At 42.3% G+C, this 20,253-nt stretch overlaps 1 protein-coding gene across 1 annotated transcript; it reads left to right on the forward strand.

The window, feature by feature from the left end:
- The first annotated feature begins 8,801 nt into the window (after nucleotides 1-8,801).
- On the forward strand, nucleotides 8,802-18,658 carry sbk3 (SH3 domain binding kinase family, member 3). The gene is made up of 4 exons (XM_084052499.1): nucleotides 8,802-9,139; nucleotides 14,246-14,390; nucleotides 15,807-16,009; nucleotides 17,070-18,658. The coding sequence occupies exons 1-4, from the start codon at nucleotides 9,134-9,136 to the stop codon at nucleotides 17,874-17,876; spliced, it is 1,161 nt and encodes a 386-aa protein (XP_083908625.1). The 5' UTR covers nucleotides 8,802-9,133; the 3' UTR covers nucleotides 17,877-18,658.
- Nucleotides 18,659-20,253: the final 1,595 nt, after the last annotated feature.

Below are 20,253 nucleotides of genomic sequence, written 5' to 3' on the forward strand. Positions count from 1 at the left end.
GCAAGTTAACCTAACACTGTTAGGTTAACTATTTATTTCCAATTATTTATATTGTTTAGAATTGGCTCAAATGTAAATCAACTTTAAGATTCCTTCAAACATGCAACTTGATTTGTTGGTCTACAATAGCATACCGCATATTGTAGGTTATCCGTCAAATTAGGTTAATTTTAATTTCTCATCATTTGTTTTGTATTATACCAGAATCAGTTTGCAAGGACCACATAATCACAATATCCCTGGGTCGTCAGTTTAATTAAATTCAGTTTTATTAATGCCAAGAAGTTACACTTAAACAGAGCAGAGACCCAATGGTTCGATTCTGCATAATATCACTCAGAGAAAAGGCAAAAGAAAAGAAAAGGAAAGAAACCTAAAAATGATCAAAAGAAAATCTCTACAAAGATTGACAGTCACAAATGAAATATTTTTGGCTTCAATCATTACAGAAAGATATATTGTCCTTGTCAGTAGCGTTTGCTATTCTGAACAAAGCAATATTATAATATATTTATTTGGCTTGGTTTGCTGCTGACCATAGTGGTCCGTGTGGGTGGGCCGCATACATTTCCATAGCATGTTCATTTTAATGATCAATTCATCAATTGTGTTCTGGCTTGGATCAATGGAACCAACATTGTACACTTTAAACAACACAATGAAAACACATTTTCAAGGTTGTAAAGAAAAAATAAGATGTATTTTTGAACACTAATTTGTTAATAAAGTGTATTCATGTTTTATTATCAAAATGTTAGCATTTTGTCAATTATTTGGGGGCTTACCTGCAATACCCTTGTGGCCCACCAGTGGGCACCGGCCCACAGGTTGCGAGTCTCTGAGTGTGCCTCTTTGTTTTTTTCCACTGGGATTTCCATAAGCAGGCACTGGCTGTCCAGACATAGGTCATCTGATTCCTAATCCATTTCCCCCAAACGCTACTAGACATGTGATTAGTGGAGATCTTATGAATTAAGCTAACACCCAGCTACATAACTGTAGGCCTACATGAAGTCTGCACAACCTTCAGAATGCAAGTGACCCCAATACTCAGTGCATATGATACTGCATGGCTGCCCCTGCTGGCATAGACTGCAGTGGTTCTCTAAGTGGATTCCAGGGACTTTCTGTGTTCCTTTAGGGCAGGGGTCTTCAACAGGGGGTTCGGGACCCCTAGGGGGTCCTCAGAGCTACTATAAGGGGTCCGCCAAATCTTTGTGTGATAGGATTTTTTTTTTTACATTAACCGCTTGAACCCTAGAATTCCTTTTCTGAGGGGAACATTAGCCGAAAATAGCCGATCTACAAGTTCTCAACGCCACGCGCTGCGAGGCGTTGAGAGCTTGTAGATCGGCTATTTTTGGCAAAGAGGTATGTAAAGATGTGTAGAGGGAAAAAAGAGCAGACTAAGTAAAAATAAAACTTTAATCTGAAACACAATTGTATTCAATATGTAGGTGGTCCCTGCTTCATCTCTCTCTCAGCTAGGGGGTCCTTGGCCTGAAAACGTTGAAGACCCCTGCTTTAGGGGGGTCTACAAGTATGTAACATTGACCGTGTACAAATGGTATACAGTGTGCACATTTGTATACTGTCAGAGTTAAGGGGAGACCCTGAAAAGTAAAAGTTTGAGAACCATTGGACTCGAGCCATGCTGTAGCATGAACCCTCCACAAAGAGGCAGCCTCCAACTAGCTCTGGTGTCTGTTGCGAGTACAATTCCATCAGTCCTCAGTGGAAACATAAATACAATGTGTTAAGCCCCCGTGGACCAGAGCGACACTGTAACAGATGGCATGCATGTGTGTTACTTACAAGCCCCCTGATTTATCATGCGTCTATTTATCCTTTTATCTTGGCCCGTGCTCCCTGTGGGAGGCATGGTGCCATGGCAGGCAGTGTTACGTTGTACAAACAAACTATTTTACTACTGTGGCCACTATAGTGATCCTCTGTTGTGGAGACTTATGTCTTGTGATTATAAGGAAACATAATGACTCTTCATAACAAACAAAGCACATTTCCATTACACCCACTGTCACACCAGCTTTGTTAGAGGGCAGTTTATTATTGAAACACAATGCCTGTGTCATTGAATCAAAAAGCAGCAAATGCCACCAAGCAGGGAATTGTAGGATTATTATCCGCCTGAAGTGTGATCAATTGACTGGCATCTTTATTGACAAAATTCATATGCATAAACATATCTAAATATTTGTGTTTGAAACTATAAGATCAGAAAACAAAAAACACTTCAGAGGTTTTGCTAAAAGCCTTACATCAAAACACACATTCATGTAATCAGTCTTACATCAAAGGGCTGACTTGACACAAAAATAAAAGAAAATGTGTACAAAGGTCATCTGGATGGTGTAGAGGTAACACACTCACCCACCGTAGACACCCGTGTTCAATTCCCACGGGGCCGGCTGCTCCAGCGAACACATTTGTCAGTGTGGGTGGGTGGGAAGGTGCAGGCTGAGGATTGTGTCCTGTTATGGCCTCCCATGCAGTGAAACCCCTCGCTGTAAGGTGAAAAGAAGCTGCTGTTGATACTGTGTGTATCGAAGGAGACATGTTTTCTCCAGTGGTTCTCAAAGTGGGGTCCGGGGACCCTCAGGGGTCCTTGACTGTGTTTCAGGGGGTCCACAGCTAAATTAGTTAATATAGCAAATGCATCAAAATCAGTTTAATCAACCAAACATAGTATATACATTGACTGTTTGAGAATAGCAAATCTAGAAGCTACATCGCATTTTAACAAAACAAATATTTCATGGGGGCACAAAACATTTTCTGATGGGGGTCTGCGGCCAAACATATATTAATTTGGGGATCGTTGATATGAAAAGGTTTGATGACCAGTGGTTGGACAGTACACATAGGGACCACAGTACACATGAGGAATCAACAATGAGTAAATTGGGAGAAAAGTATAAAAACAAGGAAAAGGGAGGAGCACAAGGAGGTGGTCAGATGCAACATTCTCCTGGGAAACGGTTATATCTCCTCCTGTGCTTATGTACAACATATGCATAGAAATTTCATGTATCATTGTTACATACAGAACTACAGATGCATTTGCTTTCTTGTCCTTTTAACCACTTAAACCCTATACTTTAATTGACCCTATTCACAAGGGCTCTATACTAGGTCCCTCCTGTTTTTGCTATAGACTATATATCTTTGCAGAAAATAGCCAATCTACAAGATCACAATGCAGCACATTGCCATGCGTAGTAAGCTTGTAGATCTGCCATTTTTGCAGCCCTAATATTAGCACCAGGTACAGTCTGAAAACTGATCTCTGAACTGAATCTCAGTTTGCTGTTGAGACGTCGTTGGGTATTATAATTAGATCCTTCTTTGAAACATTTTATCTAGTGCAAAAAAAAGAAAATAAATCTCAGTGGCCTTGGGGTTAAGGTTACTACCCAGAAACTGTAAACGTATGCTAACTGTGTAAAAAACCTTATTCTGCACATCATTCAAGATGGTTTGCAGAACACTCATGCCCTGTGCAGTTTTGAAATAGTCATCCTTGCATTACACAACATGGAAACAAATGTGGCGAAACCTAATGATATAGATTTTTGAATCATTGCAAAGTGTTGCCAGACAACCAGTTTATTATTGTTGGGAAATAGTGTTATTTTCTTAAATTCTTTAATTCAATGCACTATTCTCAGAACATTAATTAACAGGAGTTTCGGGATAAGGTGGTAAACGAATAACTTGATGATAGTTCATTTGCAACAACCCTGCTGCAGTGCAATTAAGACGTACGTGAGGATACATTTTTGTCATGTACTTCTCTTTCATGACAGCGGACAGATGAGAAGCTCTTGCGTAAGTGACAGTGTTGTCATTAAAAGTATTCGGTGACCAAAAAACATTATATGCAGCATATAAAGCAGAGAAGTATGTAATATAACTCCTCCGTACCTGTCAACAACAGTGTTTGTGTGTGTGTGTGTGTGTGTGTGTGTGTGTGTGTGTGTACGCCTGTGTAGTGTAATGTGTATTTGTTTCACATATCTGTGGCCTGTCTATTTGTAATGTGCTTATATAACTTTGTGTGTATTTGTGACTGCATACATCCGCTGTGTATATATTTATACATCTGCGTCTGTGATGGTCACTCATATATGTATGCATGCATACTGTACCATATCTGTGTGTAATGCACTTGTTTGTCTCTACAGTATATGTCACTACACACCACGTGTGCGTTTCTGTGCGTGCATGCAGGCCATGCATGTCTTCGCATGTTTCTGAATGAAAGTGGAGTTGCCCTCACATCCACTTAGATGTGTTTGTTGGTAGTATTTAAGCGTGGGCGAGCAGGTTGCCACAGCAGGGGCCCAGGGGCCCAGGACGCCCCACCTTTGTCACATACAAACATGGAAGTGGCCAGTGGTCTGCTCAGGGTCCTGCAAACCCCACAAGCAGCTGTGGAAACCCGAGTGCTGGCCGGGGCCTGGTCGCCATGGCTGTCCATGTTTGCGTTACATAACAGGCCTAAGAGGCCTGTGGCAATAATAGTGCCGTAGCATGTCGCATCAGGGGAAATCCATCTGAGTGGACAGAAAGAAGAGGAGGGTGTCGGGGGCCGAGGGAGATGGAGAAAGTCTCCCTTGCCCACTGCGGCAGCTGGCACTAACTAGGAAACAGAGCTGGCACATAGACATGTAGCGCATGCAGTGCACAGCGTGGGGGCGTGCTCTATGAGGCAGGGTTTCAGCTGTTAGTTTTGTCACTCAGTGGTGATAGGGTATAATGCGCTCTAAGCCGGAAAGCGGCAGGGTGCAGGTCAGGGTTTTGGACGGAGAGAAGGTGGAAGATGAGAGTTAAAGAGGGTCGGCTCAGAGAAAGAGATTTGTATCTTGCATCCAAAACAGATGCTAGGTGACGATGAAAAATGTACTACTTAAAAGTCAGACCAGAGCCTATAAAAGGTGAGCAGGGGACAGCAAAATGAAAAACTAACTACTTAACCACTTGAGCCCTGCATACATTTTCGTACTACGAATGGCAGAAATACTAGATGTACAAGCTCACAACGTGCCGCATTGTGACGCGCTGTTGACTTGTAGATGTGGTCTTTTTTTAAACGTCAGGTAAGGTTGAACGTTCTTAAAAGTGAGAGCAGGACAGCACATTACACAGACTGCCTCTAAGGAAGAGAAACAGGATGACATGACAATGGGTGTGCCTCCATGCTCTCTAATACCCCTATCATAACCATATTTAGGCAATTCCTCAACAAGTGTATGTATGCATGCATTTAAATGCATGTACAGTAAATGCATTAGGCATTACGGTCTTATTAATTGAGTAAGCATAACGCAATTAATAAGACCCTATATATTTCTTTTACTTTCAATGTTGCTGGCTGCTGCTGATTTCATAAAGGTCATAGAAGAAGTTGACCCAGATGTGTACACTGTAAGCAAATACACCAAACTGGTGTGTTTGTTTCTTTACACAATGACAACACAGGAAGTGGTGAAGTGGTGATGAAAAACGACATTTCAACACATTTCAAGACTTTTGTCAGACATCTAACCTGATTGTAAATCAGGGTAAAGATAGCTATTGGAAGAAATTGTGTCGTTTCAAGTACAGTAACATTTACATGCTTGGTAGAAACATGAAAACATGCACGTAAATAGAGTCTGTCTTTAATAGTCAAATATAATAATCCATGTTTTGGTACTCAGACACCAAACAGTATTTGAAGCTATTTTGCTGTCGCAGATGCTATTTAAGTGACTATCAAAGTGACTTCCACTTCTATCGAAGTGGATCTCAGACGTCATATTGCCTCTCTATTGACTTCAAGTTAAAGGGTTAGGGTTAGGGTTAGAAAAGTATAAAACATTATGTGAAGAATATTTGGGGATTTACTTCCTTGGCCTACTGGCAGTGTGCACAAGAAATTGCAGCTGATTGGTCCACTCCAGTGGTTTGCAAGATTAGCCGCAGAGACGCACGCACGCACGCACGCACGCACGCACGCACGCACGCACGCACGCACGCACGCACGCACGCACGCACGCACGCACGCACGCACGCACGCACGCACGCACACACACACACACACACACACACACACACACACACACACACACACACACACACACACACACACACACACACACACACACACACACACAAAATGTTTATTTATGTCCACATAAACAGAAGTACAAGGATGCCTTGTACAAAGGACATAAACACTGCCAGTGCAGTCAGACAATAGGAGGACACCCAGTTACAAAGTGCATAGACGGCAGAACATTGTTACATACAGTATAGTTGACACACTTGTCAGACACAGCAGACATAAATCATGGATAAAGGAAACAACGCCTCCTACAAATTGAGCGGCTTCCTATAATAGCTGATACTGAGCAGTACCAGTACAAAAGACCCCAATGGAAACAAGCCATAGGCTTTCTTGGGTTTTAAATCCTCTTAGCTGACCCAACTGTACATGTGCTTTTTTTCTTAACCGCTAATAAAGTATTCAGTCAATCAAAACACCTTGCTAACTGCTTGGCCCTCCTTTTGGAGAGGCCGGCCAGTAAGCCCCTCACAATCAACTTGTGCATATGGGCTACCAAAGATAAAGATAAAAAACTAAAAGTTTATATCCGTAGCCTAGGTGTGAGATGATCTGCTCTAGCTTGATATTCCAGCACTTCGGTTAGAAAGGCTTCCTCCAAGCTGTGGTCAAAAGTACAGCCGACCTCGAGAATGAACACCTCCCTATGGTTTTCATTTACCACAACAACATCAGGGGTGTTAGCTGTATTGTTAGAGAACACAGAATCATCATTACACAGGTTAAACATACTCGGCTTCACAGTAGAATGCTTTATACAGCATGATGGAGGACCTGAAAGTAGAAGAGATATCTTCCGATATCAAATCAAAAGACACAGACAGACAGACAGACAGACAGACAGACAGACAGACAGACAGGGAGGGAGTCAGACCCTCCTCTAGATGGCTCCCCTCCTAGGGGCCACGGCGTAATAATAGTTTTAGTCTGATTGGTGAGCAACCCCTGTCACCAGTAACCATTTAGATGATCCAGACTCAATTGGAGCGGTCGTAATGCAGACAAACATGTTTGCTATCCTCAAAAAGGCTTTAGTCCCTGCTCCTGTTGCCTGTGATGTTCAGCTAATGTGCTGAGTTCTCTTTGGCTGTCATCACAGCACCACACAAGTGGTTAGCCCAAAGTGGACGTGACCTGTATCAGGACGAGACACTGTGTGTACTGAAAACAAGTGTGCCCTTGATGAGTCCTCCAATATGATGCTGGTCTAATATATGGCAGTGGTTCCCAAACATGTTTATCCTCAAGGACCACCATTAGCTCTAAGAGTGTAGAAATGGAACCCTTATGGGTCAATTTGGTTCCATTTGTACACTATCAGAGTTTTAGACCTGTAAAAGTCCAACATGTATACAACAACACATAATAAAAGTCACATTATAGGTGGAGAACAATAAAGGAGAGCATGGAGGTTAAAAAAGCACAATATAAGAGTCCAAGCATTTACTCTATGGAGGCAGTGGGACATTTGATTTAAAGTCTTTAGTCTGGATTTAAAAGGGTTTAATTATATAAACCCTACAGTTAAGTGGTTAAAGAATCCATGTATACTGTAGGTGTGATGCCACGTGACTCTCAGTCTTTGTAAAATCATATGGTACAGTATGTGCAGTATTAGGACTGACAAAACAGTGACTCTATACCTCTGTCCGCTCTCTTCTCACGGAATACTACAAAACGATGGAGCGCGCACAAAAAACTTCACGAGGCAAACGAGGCATGCACTCCATAATACTAGATTTTGACATTGTTTTTTTTTTAGGCTATAGCACGGGATATAAAAGCAGCACACAGTGCAGACATTTCGGCCAAAGGCCTTCCTCAGTGTATGGACGGTGTAGGGTTACAGACGCTATGATTAACTGCCTGTCAATGGAGTTATGTGTTAATGCCAATGGCCCCATACTCCATGTAACCCTACTGTCATGTGATTGAATCCCACCAGAGCCTTTTCTCCTATGCATGAAGTAATCGAACTGCCCACACAATTAATTTGAAAATGGACCCACGCACACTCAGAGTAATGGTCCATTTTACACCCTCTCAGACTTTCATTCACACTCAATATTTTGCGGTGCACTCTCCTTTATTTAACAGAACGAAATTATTGATAATGGAAAAAGCTGATTAGTCAAAGTCAACCCAAGTGAAGCATGACTGCTGACTAACGGTCAAGAAGAAGACTGGGATGAAGAAAGATGGAAAGAGAGATAGAGCAGTGCAGGTTGCGCAGCGGTTCTCATAGTGGGGTCCAGGGACCCTCAGGGTTCCTTGAAGGATTCCAAATGGACCCTTACAGGTCTGTAACTCTCTCTCAGAGTTATGGGATTCCTTGAAATGTAAACGTTAGAGAGCCGCTGAGATAGAGAGAGGTGGGGCAGAGTAGAGAGAGGTACATTGTCAAGATTAGAGAGGACAGAGGAGAGAGAGGAATGAGGGCTGGGTAGAAAGTAGGGAAGTGAAGGAGTTAAGGGGTGCAGGCAGGAAAGCGACGAGTTAACAGTCTGAATGACAGGTCGGATGTTAGGGACATTAACACTGTATTGCAGGAGGGAGGGAGCAGGACACACAGCGAGAGAGAGAGAGAGAGAGAGAGAGAGAGAGAGAGATTTTTGACATGCCTTACAGCTGGTAAAACAGACTCAAGTGATTAAGAGAGTTGGCGCGAGAGTACAGGAGAGTAGAGGGCGGGAGCAAGCAAGCGAGAGTGAGTGAGTGAACGAGGTAGGCACAGTCACAGACAGTCAGCGCTCAGGTCTCATGAGGAAGAGACACATGTGTCCATCTCCACTATAAAGCTGCTGTATCACTGTATGGACCTGCAGAGCCAAGACACAAACCCAGCGGGTTCTTCTATTTGAGCTGAATCGGTAGACGACATCCAAGGACAGGCAGTGTAGAGGGGCTGTATAGCTGTCTTTGACAAGGCTTTGTTTAGATGCTGCCAAGAACCGAGGCACAGTGAGCAGAGACCCAAACACCCAACTGAGAAAACTGTTAAAAATGACAGTGAGTATACACCTTGACATCAGTCACCACCAGTACACAAAAATACTAACATTGGCATTCTGATGGCTTGCTTGAAAGTATTTTCTGTCCCTCCACTAACAAACTAAAATGCCAGCAAGTGCAGAACTGAATTCTAGTCTCAAATACACATACATGCACAAAACAAATCTAACATTTATGCAAACTTTCCGTCCTGTTATTTAATTGTGATATGGATCTTCCTGGGTCTGAAACAAAGATTGAATTGAATTTAATTGAATTCATACTAACACACAAAATGATATTCTATAAATTCAATGTCATTTTAATATCTCACTGACATGAGTTGAACTCACTTCACTTATATTGCAAATACACCATATTATCATAAAAACACACATACTTGCAAAACAACTGTGCTCATACAGCCATGTCCCAGTGGGTAACACAGTAGATATGAGGATTTAAGGCATCAAACTGTAAACTTGTTTTTGCCAAGAGCATAATTGGATGCGGTATTGCGATAAGGTGTTGATTCTTTTTCATTATTTTCACATATGTTCCTGCTAAATTCTAGTGATGATGCCATGCTCTGATTGGTGCACAGAACGGTGAGGATTTGTCAAGTCCGCGCTGATACTTTATCTTTATAGCAGGGCTCACTCATAAATCTTTATAAGATTAGTTCCCTGACAGCTCATAATAAAATCAGAGATCTTTTTTTAAACACAGCCCATCTACACCGAGTTCCAGTTACCATTAGACGATTAAATAATAATCACTCCAGGTTACACATAGAGGTTACGGACATAGAAAATCAGAGCAAATGTGTTGAAAGCACCTGCTCTGCTCAGCTGTCCAGGACATTGTATAATATTAATTCAATTGGGGTATAGAATGACACCCACTGAAATTGGCACGTTTTAAGAGTTAATAATTTAATAGGCATAGCTAGCATCGGAAGCATTGTGTGGGGAACGTAACAGATATTTGATTCATATAATGAAGTGATTCATTGTGTTGTATTTGCTTGGAATGCAATGGATTAACTACATTAACTATAGAAATCGATCTATAGAAAGTAAAGTTTAAAGTAAAGTTTTGCCTTCCCAACTAGCCTTTTTGCTTTTCCTGATATTACTTGCATATGCTGAAATAAAAGTAATTTGCATTATTCACTGACAAATCTGTATCCAGTGAACAAATTATAGATTTGATATTGTTACCTCGCATGTCTAGTTTCACAGTGTTGTTTTCTTTAAAGCAAATTATGCAAAACAGCAAGTCATTTCTTAGTTCCTGGCACCAAAGCAACAGTAGATAAACAGAGTGGGTGAATGGAACATTTTGAGGTGGTGGTGGTGGTGGGTTCCTAAAAAAGGTCTATAACGTATTTACTTACTCTATAAGTAAGTAAGTATGTATGTAAGTAAGCAAGCAGGTCAGGTTATAAGTGGCTTGCAATCGACATCAGCCGAGCAACGAGAGAGTCTATCCTCTTTACGATTAGTCAATATTAAAGACTCCTGCTGTAAAACAGTACTACGCTTGGATCATCAATTTGGCAGTGCCCCCAAAAAACTATTATTTCATGCCATCAATCAATTTGTCCCCCTTTTCAAAGGGGCAATATTTCATCTAACCACATGAACCTTAGCATCCCTATTCTGGGCACGTCATAGGCAAACATTCAGTCACAGGATCACTGCAAGCACAAGTTGCAGGTGCGTGCCATAGATCATCAAATAATCCATGATATTATTTATTATATAACACACAACCTCAAGTATTCTATTACTGTTATACAAAAGTATGCATTATTGTCGCTGTCTGGCAGAAATCAGCTCCATCTCAAAAAACTTTTTAAAATCAGTGCTATTGAACACCCTTTACGTCTGTGTGTGGGTTTTACAAATATTGAACCAATGAAAAGTATTAAAAAGCGCTTCTGACTAAACCTCCTAACTCCATTGGATCCTCAAAATGGTCCGTCAAACCACCTAACTCCAACTTTGGAGATAGTTGTTTTTGATTAGATTGACAAAGTACGGGAAAAAAATCTCCACATTAATGGTCAAAAACCTCCTAACTCCACTTGAGCTGGATTTGGGTAAAGTGATGATAATATAAGGACGCATTCAAGTATCTGACAATGTATAAAGTCACCATATCAACTTTGATGAGGCAGTATTGTGTTATCTGATGATACAATACTGTCAATTAAAGGTGATGTAAGTGATATTGTTTAGTTACAAAACAAAACATTTGTTAAAGCTCTATATTCTGATAGTAATCATTGCTATAGATAGAGTATGTGTTCAATAACAGCTGTTCCAGCTCAAACAGAAAATATATTTTCAGGTGGCATGGGTTAACAAATTCCATCCAATCGAGAGAGAGAACCTATTTATCAGCTTAAAGTGTTGTGTTCTATTTTGTCTGCTCCATTTATTTTGCTTCATCACTTCCAATTTAACTTGTTTATCATATCCTGCAGTTCTCTCTCCTGATGGGATGAAATTGGTATCCCAACCTGAAAATGCATTTTCTGTAACGAGCTGGAGAGATGGGGAGACCATTGTTACTGAACAACACTATCAGAATATAGGGCTCTTTAACACATATCTTAACAGCAAAAAAAAAAATCAGTTACAGCACATTTAAACAGAGATATCAAGTTATGAAGAAGAGTTATTCCATTCTCTACATGCTTTTCTAGGCAACTCCTAGCTGTGTTGTTATCGCAAAATAACACACATGCTTTCGGCCAATCATATTGCTTGATTGAACCAACTGCTGTATAATGTGGAAAGAAATACAACTCATTCTGGAATGTCATGTCTCTAGAGAAGTATCAATCCTTCTGTCTGCCATTGAGTTTGACATGCCCGTCATCAGCTCTGTTTGACATGATGCAACTGTCTCGCTGTTATCCGTACCAGGCAACACACACAGACTACTTTAAACTTGCAACCTTATTCTTGGCTTCACATCACATAAATGGCTTTGTCAAGTGGCAAGACACAAATGACAGACGACTGCACACAGCCTGATCACTCAGCGGTGTGATCATCTGACAGTGTTTGTTGATGGATGGATGGCCTGGAAGACCTGATTCAGGTCTATTATGGCTCTTTACTACAAGAACTAAGTGAACCTTGCCGCGTACCTATTTCACAGGTTCTGGTTTCAATACGCTACGGCTGGGTCTCAGATAAGACCTAATCTGGGCCCTGCTCAGGGGGTAGTACTGACCTTGAGTTCTGGGTACCCACTATACCCAAAAGTCAGAATTTGTACTTCGCATCTCTACGTGGTGTGAGCTTGTAGTTTTGCTATTGTCGCTTTTTTGTGAGTCTTTTAAAATATTTTTATGACGTACTTCCCCAGTTCTACTACTGGAACTTAAACAAAAAATCATCACAGAACTTCATGGGTTCTGGAAAGTCTAAGGTTATGGAAGGTTCTGGATAAAAATAGCCATTGTCTTCAATTAACTAGAGAACAATTAACCCCATGAACACTAGCGTCCCTATTCTGAGGCAAACATTCGGCAAAGAGTTTTGGGGTGGAGGGAAGAAGGGAGGGGGCCTATTATAGACACCTGTGGGACGCCATACAGTACTCCTTCCTGGCCCAGAATTGAGCCCCTCTCAGATGTACTAAATCCTCAAAGAATCTCAATAAAGAAGTCTTTTTCATTCACTCTGCTCATGCAGATTGCTGTAACCCAGCCATGCAGTGCTGTCACCCACACCCCTCGACAGGGGGGTGCACTCCTTTTCCGCTGACCTTACAGTGTAATTCAATCAAAATCGAACCGGTTGACGCCTATACGCTCTCTTATGCAACATGTACATACAAAAGGTCAAAGGTAAAAATAAGCGAATGCGTTGTGATCTGTCTCATCATTTGTGATCTTTGCTGTGACCATGTTCACACCTGCTCCTCTAATTAGCGGTGGTATTTGGCAGGGGATCAAGTTCAAAAGAAAGTCAGCAAGGATGTGCGTTCGTGAAATAGAGAAATTGCATAATGTACGCAGTGGGACAGAGGGAATCAGATGACAGGACAACATGTTCATATTGCTTAGATAAGACACCAACTAAACAATTCATCACCTCATCACATCATCCATTATTCCAGACAATGGGGAATGACTGAGGTCATGCCAGACCTGCAGATAGTGTTGATTCAGTTGGAATAATGGCTATAATGTTGTCAGCTTTTGGTTGCCCCACCAGTTCAGCTTAAAGCTGCAATCCCTAGTAGTGAATACATCGCTATTTTAACCAATCTGTGTGGTAAAGTAGGCTATTATAACTAACTCACTGCATGGTTGGTGGAGGTGGTCTCCCTGTACTACTTCTAGATATTTATATCCTGTGGCTGGGCCACTCTTGGTTGAAAAGGGTAATATCTCACCTTCCCAAACAGGCTTTGAGTTAAAGCTCAGCAGCAGACATTTCAGGGCTTGTGCAGGAGACCCAGGCTTGAATCCCGGATAAGACGGATTGCAGCTTTAAACATTTTCAACCTGGTGTCCCTATTTTGTGCATGTCATTTTAGGCAAACGATATGCACACAAATAGCAGATCTATAAGCTCATCGCTACGCGTAGTGACATTGTAGATTGTCTATATCCAGCCACTTTCATTATTTTCGAACGGCAGAGTATACATAAAAGAAAAGAAATGGAGACTTCTACTTTTCCGCCTGTCAGTGCTGAGAGAAATTTCCTCATACTTTGTCAGAGTGACACTGTATACTCACTGGCGCTGTAACCAACACTGAATGGAATTCATATTTGCATTCTGATTATGAAACAAGCAATGTTCATGACACAACTTGTCAGTAAGCGTGTGGCGACAAGGATCGTAACGTTATAGTATTCTGTAAAACTATAACTCACAGATGTCAACGTGGTCGTCAAATGTAAGCTAGAGAACTGTATTCTGTTTGATCTACATAGCATCGTTACACATCTGACTCTGACAGTGTTTGTTTGTGTGTGTGTGTGTGTGTGTGTGTGTGTGTGTGTGTGTGTGTGTGTGTGTGTGTGTGTGTGTGTGTGTGTGTGTGTGTGTGTGTGTGTGTGTGTGTGTGTGTGTGTGTGTGTGTCTGCAGCCCACAGCCGAGGAGCTGGATGAGCTGTGCTTCCTCTCATCCCAGTCTCTGTCCAGCCTGGTCACCTCCGAACACTTCAAGATGGTCAAGAAGCTCGGGGAGGGCTCATACGGCAAGGTTATGCTCGCCTTGCACAAGAAGAGAGGTGGGTGGTTTTTAAACACTTGCAGAGCATTTGTAGCGAAGAACATGAGACGGCATTTTCAAAAGCAAAATAGTAAAGCAAGAAAAGTTTGGGCAAGGACCAAAGCTCAGGGGTCAAGACTGTGCCGGTTGAACTCGTGGGGAAAACGTGTGGAATCCAAAGCTCCAACATTAAGGGTCCGGCTTGAATTTCACCTTCGTAATCATCTCCAATTAAGAATCTCGTTAATGAATTGGAGCGTCATTCTATCTGCCCACCACAGTGCATTTAGATGTTTCAGGTTTCCTGTCCATGCAGGAGCTGCACACTAAGTCAATTTATCCACATGTAACTCATAGAGAGTGGACCTGTAAGGGTCTATTTGGTTACATTTGTACACTGTGAGTTAAATGAACACAGAGGATTTGCATGAGAGCTCTAATGCCACACCATTGGCAGCGTAGAGGTGTCTGTCTTTATATAGTGTTCACTTAACCTTTCGCGCCAGTGTTGCTGTAACCAAGTGCTTTACTACATTCTTGGGGATAGGGTTGCTGCAACACAGGGGGTGTACCCTGCATCTTCAGGGACAGCTAATGCACTTGCATCCTTCCCTAAGGGGAAGTTATATTGGTTCGCAGCGTCAATGAAGGATTGCCTTCACATTCTCTTGATGATGACAATTTTTCTTCGTTGACGGAATTTACGCTGACCCCTTTTAAGCTCGGGTATGTCTCGGGTCAGTTTCGTTATTACAAAATAAGACATCTATCATTGGGTAAAAAACATTGCCTTCTACTCTTACACACTAATGGATGTTGTAAAAATTGTGGCACTCAAAGGTCTGAGTAACTGCATTTCAAAAATGGGGAACAATTGTCTGTGTTTTTGAAATATGAATTATAGGCAAGAACTCCCAACAACAACAACAACAACAACATATAATACAATTTGGTCTGGAATTATTCAAACATCTCCCTCCTAGTCATTGTAGCTTTGCCAACCTTCGCAAATGTGAGTCTACAAACACAAGATGGTGTGCATGGGCATCCTTGTCCAATCTTTAGCTATTGATATCAAATCACTAGATTGTCACAATGCAAATGTTCAGTTTGACTGGCGAATGAAGTTAACTTCAGTGCCGTTTTGTGGAGTGCACAACCATTTTTTTTTCTACCACAACATACAGACACTATTGCGTTTATTTTTCGTGACGTGATTGTGATTGGTCTACTTTTGTGGGGACATACACCGCACAGTATATAGACACATACTGTACAGATAACCCCTGGTGTACAGTAGATGACTTGTCTTTTGGGTAATTCGTAAAAAGTGAGTGATTCTCAAGAATCGGTTTGACATGAAGCTCAGTTTATACTCGCTTGCCGATATGGAACAGTTCTTCAAGCTAACAAGGGCGCCTCTCACCCCACCCAGGGACTCCCATGGCTCTGAAGTTCTTCCCACGGCGCACCACCTCCCTCTTCTCCTTCCTGCGTGAATACAACCTCTCCCTGTCCTACTGCACCCATCCCTCCCTGACGCGCGCCCTGGGGATATTCTTCTCCACCCCCACCTACTACGTGTTCGCCCAGCAGGCCGGTCTCTACGGAGACCTCTACAACGTCATCGTGTCCGGGGTGCGTGTGCGTGTGTGCGCGCGAGTGTGTGCATGTTGTGAAGTCTGAGCAGAATAGCAGCTTGCACACAGGGTAGATGCCCATTCAAAGATGCCCATAGAACAAAAAAAAAGTTAAATATCACATAACAGGAGGTATTCAATCCTATACCCTCGTGTAACATTTCTAACAGTAACATGGGGCACACAGAAGCAGTTCAGTTCAGGTGGATTCCATTCTTAGCTGCGGTTCACTGCCGTAATCCAACTCTACACCCTTCCCCGTCCCCAAGGGATTTTGATGGCAGACCTACGAGCGTATCTAAATTCTGCCCTCTGTCCTGTGGTGCTCTTGCTTCTGTCAGCGAAAACATTAGCTACTAAGAGTATAAGATAAGGGCCTTAGCTGGAACACTATGGGACCTCCCGTAAGCTCATAGTGTGCCGCTGCGTTTGTGTTGTCTGCCAGTAACCTTAAGAGAGCTGATAAGGAAGGACAGACGGCTCTCACAGCTTTCAGTGGAATACGTGAGGTGGAGCAGGGATTGCCAGCAGTAACCAGTTACATGGCCTAGAGTTTGTGTATGGAACGGAACAGAACGCAACACAACACAACAGAAGAGAACACAACGCAACACAACACAACAGAAGAGAACACAACGCAACACAACACAACAGAAGAGAACACAATGCAACACAACACAGCACAACATAATAGAATAGAATAAGATGTCATATTTATGTCATATTTGCAGTCATAATATTTCCTAAATAAACTAAATTACAAACAGACCAACAATAGGGTATAGTTCAATCGTGCCCAGGTGTGTGCATGGCATGCGTGTGTGATCCTACTTAGAAACTTTAGAAAGTGCACGTGAGAGAGAAGTGTAGGGACCAGATATAAGGGACAAGAGCTATGAAGAAGATTAATTAAGAGTCATAATTATTCATGAATACAAAAATATCAATGAAAGCTTACTGGAATTAGCAGAGAAGGAACGTTTCTCATCTCTCTCTCTCTTCTTTCCTCTCTCTCCACCCCTCCTTCTCTCTCAATCTCTCTCATTCTCTCTCTCCAGGATGGGATGGAGGACCACCGTGCTCAGAGGGTGATGTCCCAGCTGAGCGGTGCCGTGTCTCACCTCCACTCCCTGGGCTTCGTCCACCGCGACATCAAACCGGAGAACATCTTCCTGTGCGACCCCCGCTGCCGCTGGGTCAAGCTGGGCGACTTCGGCCTGACGCGCTCCATCGGCACCGAGGTGCGCGGTGTCTGGTACGACTCGCCCTTCTGCACGCCCGAGGTGGAGCAATCCAAGGAGATCCAGAGGAAGTGGGATAAGAGGCAAAAAGAGAAACAGAACAAAACGGAGGAGGAGGAGGAGGAAGAGGACCAGTGGATAACGGTGCAGCCCAGCATCGACAGCTGGTCACTGGGAGTTCTGGTCTACTGCCTGCTGACCGGCTGCTTCCCCTGGGGAGAGACCACCAGCGACGACTTCCGCTACCGGCGGTACAAGGCGTGGTTCGACCGCGTGGCCGACAGGGAGCGGGAGGATCGGGAGCAGGAGGAGAGGAGGAGGAGGATCGGGGGCGAAGAAACGGACGATCTTGTTATCACGGAGTGGGAGCCCGAGAAACCGCCCTCCCAGTTCGAGGGCCTCAGCACGCTGGTATTGACTCTGATACGGGAGCTGCTCCACCCAGAGCCCAAGCTCCGCGGCAGCCCCGAGGAGATCCTCAGCTACCTGGGAGGCCCCTGGACGACGGCGACGGAGGAGCAGGAGAGGAAGAAAGCGGAGGAGGCAGAGATGGAGGCCGGGAAAATGAGGGAGGCTGGAGGGGTGGAGAAGGAGTTGGTGAGGGAGGGAAGAGGAGAGAGATAAATATTTTAAGCGCTTCATTTAAGTATTGTAATACTTATAGTATATATATTATACTATATGGTATAACTGTTGTACTTGAGTATTTATAGGTAATTATCAGTACTTACTACGATTTGCACTGTATTGTAGCAGGAAATATTTTTGTGTTTTTTTTACAGAGTGTATATGTTTGACAAAAATATTGCTGATGTAGTTTTGTGTTTAACGTTACAACATCTAATGTACTGTATATATGAAGGTAAATGTAGAAAAACAGGAAATGTCTACATTATCCCAGGAAATGTAGACATTTCCCAACAGAAAAATCTACATTCCACTTTTGTTTTTGATCACTAATTTTAATGTAATTAATGGATCAGTCAGATCGATTCATTAATATTCTTGATTCTTGTTTCGAATCATGTTTAAATCTATTTCTCCAAGGAGGAAGGAATCTAGTTGAGTCGGGGACGGGGCGGTCGCTCATTTTGTTTCCCTCAATGTCCTGTGTACAATAAGTACAATTTTGAATAAGTGATAACCTATTCCGTCCACCACGGCTTGCCAACTCGGACGGCACACATTTCCCAGGAAATGTAAAACGTTTTCCTACATTTACCATGACATATATGTTATATGGTGCACTACTTTTCTGTTTTTGTAAATAGCTCCACTAGCACTTTAAGTTATATATCTAAGAGGAAAGTGTTAATAGTTGAAGAAAAACTAATGTTTCAAACCAAAACTGTATAATGTCTGTAAGAATCTGCGGTTGAACTGCTTTACAAATTAAATAAACAAATTTGTACCAACCTAACTGCTCATATGTTTGAAAAGCCCATGCATATGTTTTGCTGCTACAGTATTATGTGCAGTTATGCCAGGAAGAATTCAGATCAGGCCAACATAGTGAATGATCTTGAAAATAGCTAGGGCCCAATGAGCGCACACACATGCACGCACGCACGCACGCACACACGCACTCCCCATTTTCCACCGCAGTTTGAAAGCAAACTTTTAGTTGTTAATGTACGTTATTTTGATAGGTACTGTTACTCTTTTAGCGTAGATACTAGTATGTTATTTAAGATTATCTTTGGCATTTCTGCATTATTTCAACAGGGTAGTGAACAGAAAGTGAGACAGGAAAGGCATGAGAAAGAGGGGGGATGACCATGCAGTAAAGTGCCTCGGGTCGGATTCAAACCCTGGCCAGCAATTGTTTTCTTGGCACCCTATATAGTTGACAACTTACCCTGCTGTTGACCGACTAGGGTTCACCCCATTTACTCTGATCTTGCACTTTGTAAATCGCTCTGGATTAGAGCTTGTGCTCATATAGCCTAAGTTTGTTTTCAGGTGAGATGTTTATTTTACATGACACTTCCACTTGCAAAACTACCATGTCGTTGCTGTCGGGCAGAAACCTTTGTATCGTAATCTTTTTAGGTTCTTTCATAAATGAACGTCCATCTTTATACTTCATACCGTCATACATCGTTTTATAGTGTCGCACATATGTTGCAAAAATATCCGATCTATGAGTTCACAATGTGTCGCGATGTGACACAATTGTGAGCTTGTAGGTCTGCTGTTTCCGCAATGTTTGAAAATAAATTGTGTACCGGTATTCTTTTTTTTTAAACAATAGATTTTTTTGCCTATAATAAAATGCCCAAAATAGGGACGCCAGGTTGAAAGTGGTTAAGTCGGTCTGTGAGTAAAAAATAAAACGTAACCAAGAAAAGTAGACCTTGTGACAAATTACATTGGATCCATTGGAAAAGTACAGTTTTGGACAAGTTTTCTGCCCGACAGTGACGATGTATATCAATCATATTGATTTGTATCGCCTCTTTGTTCTAATATTAAAACTAAACCAACAAATAAATAATTTGTCTTGCAGCAGGCCAAAGCAAAACACACATCACTGCTGAAGCGCAGCTATGGAAGAAAAGTGATGACTTTTTTGACAGGGTAACAGGTGCTTCGGAACAGGGAGTCGTATCTAAAATTGGATTGAACAATACACCATGATAGTGAAACCAATACTGCATGTTCTTCCAGGCTCTGATGCCAACTTGAGATCTCTACCTCCACCGCAAGCCACGAAGAGACCGGACCTGTTTTCTTCTCTTTGTTGGAGCTGTAATTTCGCAGTTAATGTGACCTTCTGTGTACTACACGTGAGGTTGGCACCTCACGTCACGTGGAAACACACACACAACTTCCATAGGTTTGACCTCCATACTCTTAGTGAGGGGCAACTTGCCCTAAATCTGTCAAAAGGAACAATGTGCAAGTTGAAATATTACATTCATGCCTTCAGAGATAGGCCTTGCATGCATAGATGCTGAGTAATGTTTTTGCCAGTGGATGCGTTCAAAATATTTTTTCT

The sequence above is a fragment of the Gymnoscopelus microlampas genome (genome assembly GCF_963454915.1).
Source record: "Gymnoscopelus microlampas genome assembly, chromosome: 3".
NCBI classification, from domain to species: Eukaryota; Metazoa; Chordata; class Actinopteri; order Myctophiformes; family Myctophidae; genus Gymnoscopelus; species Gymnoscopelus microlampas.